The sequence below is a fragment of the Eriocheir sinensis genome, chromosome 20 (genome assembly GCF_024679095.1).
Source record: "Eriocheir sinensis breed Jianghai 21 chromosome 20, ASM2467909v1, whole genome shotgun sequence".
NCBI lineage: Eukaryota > Metazoa > Arthropoda > Malacostraca > Decapoda > Varunidae > Eriocheir > Eriocheir sinensis.
The window spans coordinates 16,254,515-16,262,014 of NC_066528.1; the positions used below are offsets into that span (position 1 = coordinate 16,254,515).

The 7,500-nt window shown below is 45.5% G+C and overlaps 1 protein-coding gene across 1 annotated transcript in view; it reads left to right on the plus strand.

Annotated features, from left to right (window-relative positions):
• LOC127001267 (paired mesoderm homeobox protein 2B-like) overlaps positions 1–7,500 on the plus strand; it is a 132,660-nt gene that overhangs the window by 108,680 nt on the left and 16,480 nt on the right. The window contains exons 5-6 of the mRNA XM_050865631.1: positions 4,077–4,265; positions 4,583–4,760. Coding sequence (XP_050721588.1) covers positions 4,077–4,265; positions 4,583–4,760 — 367 coding nt within the window. The remainder of the gene's footprint in view (positions 1–4,076; positions 4,266–4,582; positions 4,761–7,500) is intronic.

Genomic DNA, 7,500 nt, shown 5'->3' on the forward strand with positions numbered 1-7,500 from the left:
CACTTTTTCTTTCCTCTTCCACATTGTCATTCATTCTTCCATTTTTCTTCTCTTCTTCCTCCTTCTTTCTCTCTTCCTTTCCTCTGTTCCTCTTCCACTCACTTCTTTCTTCTTCCACGTCTCTCCACTTCTTTATTCCTTCCACTTTCCCTTCCTCTTCCACACCAATAATCATCTTTTTTTATATTTCCTTCTTCCTTTCTTCCTCTCTTCTCTTCCACTTTGCTTCCACCTCTCCACGCCCTCCTCCACACCACTTCTTTCCTCCACCTCCCTTCCACCTCCTTCAGACTTGTGGATGAGATGAAAAATGGAGAAACAAAAGCATTATTTAACCTTATTATTATTATTATTATTATTATTATTATTATTATTATTATGGGGATGAGACGAAGGAAGAAGAAGAAGAGGAATAACAGAGAAACAAAGGAAGAGAGAGAGAGAGAGAGAGAGAGAGAGAGAGAGAGAGAGAGAGAGAGAGAGAGAGAGAACACACAAAGACGAGAGATAAAGGTTTAATCTGCCGCGGAAAAGAAACGAAATGAGGAAAAAAGAAAAAAAATAACAATAATAAAGAAAAGAAGACAAAAGAGAACAAGAGAAGAAAAAGAGAGAGAAAAAGAAAAAGAAAGAAAAATAAACACCAAAGAAAAAGATAAAAAAAGACATAAAAAGGAAAATAATAAAGACTAGAATTATTAAAAAGGAAAAAAAAGAGGAAATAAGGAAACAAGAAGACAAAGAGAACTAACTTTTTTCCTCACTTTTTTTCTTTCTTTTTTTTCTTTTTTTTTCGTCGTAAGGAATTCAAATCTTCTAATACAAGTTTTCCTCAATGATTATATACTCTCCTTATTCGTCTTTATTCTCTCTCTCTCTCTCTCTCTCTCTCTCTACTGTTTTTATTCATTGTATATTCACCTGAAACATCGGATCAAAGAAAGGAAGAAGAGATGGGAAGAGGGAAAAGAAAGAGAGAAAGGAAAAGAAGGAAAGAAAGGAAAGGAAAGGAAAGGAAGGGAAGGAATAGGAAATTGAAGGAAAACACACCCATTTAAAACTACCCAATTTCCCTACCAATTCAACTATTCAACCACCTACCTGTCTACCTAACCACCCGGCTACCCAAAACCACACCCGCTAAACCACCCACACCCACTCACACACTCATCCATCTCAACCACATAATCACCCACACCACGCAACCACAACCCCACACCCACACATACAGGTAGCGAGGTACAGCCAGGAAGCGGGAAAGTCCCTAATTATATACCAGGGCTGGGGTGGAGGTAGAGGAGGGAGGGCGGGTGAGACGGGACTGTAAGGGGGGTTCGAACTGGGGTCTTGGGGTGGTGGGGTTGAAGGGAAGGCAACAGCACCGCCAATAAGGATCAGGCGGGCGGTAGCGAGCGGAAAAAAGATGAGCAAAGGGAGTCTGATTCTTGCTTTGTTATCTTGGGCGGCGCGGATCTTCTTGAATCCTCTCAAATCCTACTCAAAAGTTGCTTATTTCCGCCCCAAGTTTTCGTTTGTTAATTGTATTATCTGTATTTTGCGATTAATAGTAATTAGATTGCGAGGGACCGCGAGGAAGAGGGGGGTGGGAGATGGGGGAGATGGGGAGGATAGAATGGGAAGGGACGTAGGAAGGAAGGAAAGGGATAGGGGGTAAAAGGGAGGATGGGTAATGAAAGGGAAGGGAAGATAAAGGAAGGGAAAGAAAGGGAAAAGAATGGAAGGAAAGGGAAAGGAAGAGAAGGGGAGATAAGGGAAGGGATGGGAGAGGAAGGGAAGACAATGAAAGGAAAGGGAAGGGAAGGGAAGGAAAAGGGGATGAGAAGAAGGGAAGGGAAGGGAAGTGAAGAGAAGACAAGTGAAGGGATGGAAAGTGTAGGGAAGGGAAGGGAAGGGAAAAGAAGGGAAATTAAGGGAAAGGAAGAAAAGGGAAGGGAAGGGAAGGGAAAGGAGGGGAAGGAAGGGAATAGGGAGATTGAGTGTGGGGTAAAGAGAGAGAGAGAGAGAGAGAGAGAGAGAGAGAGAGAGAGAGAGAGAGAGAGAGAGAGAGAGAGAGAGAGAGAGAAATTGAAAATGCATAATTAGTGACATTGTATCTCTTCTTTGTCTTCTTCCCTCTATTTTCTTCCAATTATCTTCGTCATTATTATTATTATTATTATTATTATTATCACTTCCAAAAAAAACATAGCAGATATTTTTTTTTCTAAGTCATACAACCTCCACACACACACACACACACACACACACACACACACACACACACACACATACACACACACACATACACACACACACACATACACAAACAAACACATACATTCAACCCTCCCTCACGTCCTCCCTTCCCCTCCCAACACACACACACACACACACACACACACACACACACACACACACACACACACACAAGGCCCCCGCCCCCACCTCCCCCCCCCCCCCCCCACACACAGGCCCTGAATTATGCAAGCTACCGCGGCAGAAGAAAAAGTCGGTTTTATTTGGCTCGGTTTATGAGGCTGTTAAGGGGGGCGTCTCCACTTCAGGAGGGAGGGAGGGAGGGAGAGAGTGGGAGAGAGGGAGGGAGATGGAAGGACACACACGGAGGAAAGACGGAGGGAGGAAAGAAGGACATGAGAGAAGGGATGAAGGGAGAGAGAAAGAAGCGGTTGACGATGGGTTGAGGAGAAGAGAAAGGAGAGATAGATAGATAGATAGATAGATAGATAGATAGAGATAGAAAGAGAGAGAGGGAGAAGGGGGGTAGGGAGAAGGGAAGAGAGATAATTATGGAAGGGAGAAGAGGGGGAACTGTATAAATATGAGAAGGGAGAGAAGAAGAGGGAGAAGGGAGGGAAAGGAAGGAAAGAAAGGAAGGAATAGGAAAGAAGAGTGAAGGAATATAAAGGAGGAAAATATGATGAAAAGAAAAGAATGGTGAAAATATTGAAAGAAAAAAAGAAAAGATAGAAAAGAAGAAAAAAAACGAAGAAAACAAAAGAAGACAGAAAGAAGGAGAGAGAGGAGGAAAGAAGAAAAAAAGAGAAAGTTAAGAAAAGAAGAATAAGGAGAAAGTTGATAAATAAAACACATGCAAGAAACTAAGTGTGTGTGTGTGTGTGTGTGTGTGTGTGTGTGTGTGTGTGTGTGTTATACCCCCCCCTCTTTTCCCCCTCCCCTTCCACTCAAAATCACCCCTCCATCTCTCCCCTTTCCTCTCCCTTTCTCCTCCTCCCCTATTCCACCTCTTCCACTTCCCTTCTCCTCCTCTATTTTAATTCCTCCACCTTCTCTCTCCTTTCTTCCACCTCCTCCTCCCCACCTTTCCCTTATCACATCCCCCTCCACCTCTCCTCTCCTCTCTCTTCTTCCTCTCCTCCTCCACCCATTCCCTCTCTTCTTCTTCCCTTTCTCTCCCTTCCCTCCCAACCTTTCCCTTATCACACCCACCTCCACTTCCCTCCTCCTCCTCCTCCTCCTCCTCCTCCTCCACCATTACCTCCACTCCTCCAATGATTGCCTCACGCGCCATCACTATCCCAACGAGCACCATAACACCGCCATTACGCTATTGTCGGGATCTCTCTATTTCCTCCATTTTTTTATTTTTCTCTTCTTTTTCTTCTCTTTTTCTCTTTCTTCTTGTTGTTCTGCTTCCTATTCTTCTTCTTCTTCTTATTATTATTATTATTGTTTTTATTATTATTATTATTATTATTATTATTATTATTATTATTATTATTATTATTATTATTATTGGTATGAAAGGGCTTTGTAGTATGTCGTAAGGAAGGCTAATAATATCATAATTACTACTACAATTACTACTACTACTACTACTGTTACTACTACTATTACTGTTACTACTACTACTTATTATTATTTCTACTACCACTATTACTACTACGTCTGTTACCCTTCCTTTCCTCTTCCTCTCTCATCTTATTCCTCTCCTTTCCTCCCTTGCTTCCTTTCCCTTACCTCTTCTTCCTTCTCTCACTCACTCTCACACACCTTCCTTATCCCAGCCCTCACACCTGTCTTCTCTCTCTCCTCAGGTGTGGTTCCAAAATCGACGCGCCAAGTTCCGCAAGCAGGAGAGACTGGCGCAGCAGAAGGCCCAGCAGCAGCAGCAGCAACAACAGCAGCAGCAGCAGTCCTCCAGCGCTGCCAACAACAACAACAACGAGAACAGCAACGGCTCCAGCAGCGGCGCCACCACTAGCGGAAGTCCCGGAGCAGGGAAGGTGGGTTGGCGAGGTTAGGTTAGGTTAAGGTTTGGTGAGGTTAGGTGAGGTTAGGTTAGGTTAGGTTAAGGTTAGGTGAGGTTAGGTTAGGCTCCTTCTGCACCTCTCTCTTCCCCTCCACTTACCCTTTCCTTCCTTCCTCCCTCTCTCCCCCTTTCTCTCTTACTCTCCCTCCTCTTTATTCTCCCTTATTCCTTCCTTCTTATTTTCACTCTCTCTTCTACTTCTTCTCCCTTTTAGCATCCCTCCACCTATCTATCTTCCTCTCCCTTTCTCCCTTCCTCCCACTCCCTCCTAACTCCCTTTTTCTCCACCAGGGCGAAAGCAAGACAGGTGGGAACTCTACAGGTGGAGGAGGGGGAGGGGTGGGCTCCTCCTCCACCCCCTCCAAGGCCCTCCACCAGCCCTCCTCCATGGCCTCCTCCACCACCGCCAACACCGCCGTCTCCTCCGCCTCCACCACCTCCCTCCACCACCTCGACCACAAGCCTGTCGGTGAGTACAGAAAGTGAGAGTAAAAGTGAAAGTGGAAGAGTGAAAGTGATAGTGGAAGATTGAAAGTGAAAGTGGAAAAGAAAAAGGAGGGGAAGGGAGGGAGGGAGAGAAGGATAAGGGAGGAAAGGGAGGGATAACTGGAGATAAAGGAGGAGAATGAGGAAGAGAAAGAGAATGAGTAAAGAAAGTGATTGAGAGATAAAGAAAGTGAAGGAAAGGGGCCAAGGAGAGGGAGAGATAAAGAAGGAAGAAGGGAGGGAAGGGAGATGGCATGGAGATCTGGAGATAGAGGAGGAGAATGAGGAAGAGAAGGAGAACAGAGAAAGTGAGATGGCGGGGGGGGGGGGGGATAAAGAGCAGAGGAAAGGGAGGGAAAGAAGGAAAAGAGATGGAAGAGAGATGACGTGGAGAACTTGAGATAAAGAAGGAGGAAAAGAAGGAAAAGGAAAGGAAGAAGAAGGAAGAGAAAATGAAGGCGAAAAAGGGAGAAAGAGAAGGAGAATAAGGAGGAGAAGAGAGAAGGAGAAGGGAGAAAGAGGAGGAGGAGGAAGAGGGATACTATGGAGAGGAGGCAGAAGAAGAAAAGGAAGAAGAAGGAAGATGAAATTTAGACGACAGAGGGAGAAGAAGAATGCGAATGGGGTGGAGAAAAAGACAAGAGGAGGAGGAGAAAGAAGAGGGATGCTACGGTAAACTAGGAAAGATAACAGAAAGAAGACGCGAAGAAGATGCCGAAGGAAACTATAGAGATGCTGGGAAGAGAGCGAGAGATGAGACTGCAAGAGAGATGAATGTCCTAAGATGCTGTGGCGGTCTCTTGAATCTGTCCGGGATGCTGCGAGATAGATAGATAGATAGACAGAGAGAACGAGTCTATTGTAAGCTGTATGGAGGGCAAAAAATAAGCTGGGGGACTCTAAAAAGCTTGCAGGGAGGGTAGAAGTAAGCTGGATAGACTGGGGAGCTTGTGGGGGCGAATGTACAAGGCTGAGAGAGTTGGGGAGAGAAAACGAAAGGAAGACATGAGTTTGGGAGGCTGTGAGGGAGAAGTGGGGTGATGAAACTAAGCTGTGAAGGGTGGGGAGTTTGTGAAGGAGGATGTAGGATGGCATTTGGGGAGATGAGAAGCTTACAAAGGAGGATGTAGTAAGCTGGGAGGGCTGCGACAAGTTGGGTTAAGTTGGGTATCTGTGGGGAGGCGGTTTAAAATTAAGGGGAGAGCTGGAGGAGAAGAGAGTAAGCTGGGGAGGAAGTGAGAAGCCTAGTCAAGAAGAGACGATGGGAGAAGATGAAGAACAAGAACAAGGACAAGGACAAGCTGCCGTGCTGGGGAGACAAAGCGGGGGGGGGGGGGGAAGGGGGCACACCAGGGGGAGGGGAGGCACCCGCGAGCCCCCTGAGGTAATCGAGTGAGCGTTCTGGTCCTCGGCGTCACATTCATCCCCCTTAGTGTCGTCCCCGTGTCAGCTGATCCTCCTCCTCCTCCTCCTCCTCCTCCTCCTCCTCCTCCTCCTTCACCTCTTTGGATGGTGTGTTGCTTGCTTGGTTTCTCTGTTATCCTTTCCTCATCTTTTTGTTTTCTTTTCCTTTAGTAGTTGTTGTTTTTTTATTTTACTTACAGTCTATAGCACCGGTAGCCCTTCTTGGTGGGGCGTCATGGTCGGGCCCAGTCTGTTATATAGCGCGCAGGTGTTTATAGTGGCGCCAACTTGCTTGACTCATATCACCCCCCGAAGCTCATTTTTTGATCCTCTACAGAGTTAATCTAGAGTCCAGGTTGATAGGTGGTCTTCAGGACAGCATGGGTAGTCTTAGGCCACTCGGCGGTGACTGAGAATTGTTAGTTTGTAGCGGCGGGCGGAACTCGAACGCTGGTGCTCCAAGACGCTGCGCCCGAATTGACCACTCAGCCACCGCCTCCCCGATGTGGTGTCGGTGATGGAGGTTGTTTTGGAATATTTTTGTTGTCCCGTTTTTTCTTTTGTTGTTGTTGTTGTTGTTTGCGTTTTTTTTTAGTGATTGTTTTTCTTTATTTTTTACTTTGTTGTTGTTGTTCGTGTGGGGCGGGGAGGAGGGGGGGGGAGGGGCGTGGTATTTTTTTTTTTTTTTTGTTCGCGTTTTTTTCGTAATTGTCTTTTTTTCCTTTTCTTGTTGTTGTTGTTTTTCTTTGCGGGGTTTTTTTCGCTATTGTATTTTCTTTCTTTTTCTTTTTCTTTTTTTTTTTTTTTTTGCTTCTTGTTCTTGTTTCTTTCTCAATCGCCGCCATCATCTTCACCTTATCTTTTTTTATCTCCCTTATTCTACATCAACTTCTTCTTCCTCCTCCTCCTCCTCCTCCTCCTCCTCCTCTAATCAGCGGAGTAGCGCCTCGCCTCCTCATCAATAATTATTACTCACTGACACACACACACCACCACCACCACCACCACCATCATCACCACCACCACCACCAACACCACCACCACCACCATCATCATCACCACCACCACAATCATCACCACCACCACCAACACCACTATCACCCCTAGTATCATCTCCACTATCATCACTCCTATCATCACCACCATCACCACTACCACCACCACCATCACCACCACCACCACCACTATTACTGTCCCCATAACAAACATCACCATTTTTCACCTCCACCACCAATACAGTTTCTAACATCACATAACATTTTTGCAATCACCAACACCTCTCACAAACACACACACATAAACAAAATAAGGCATATGTG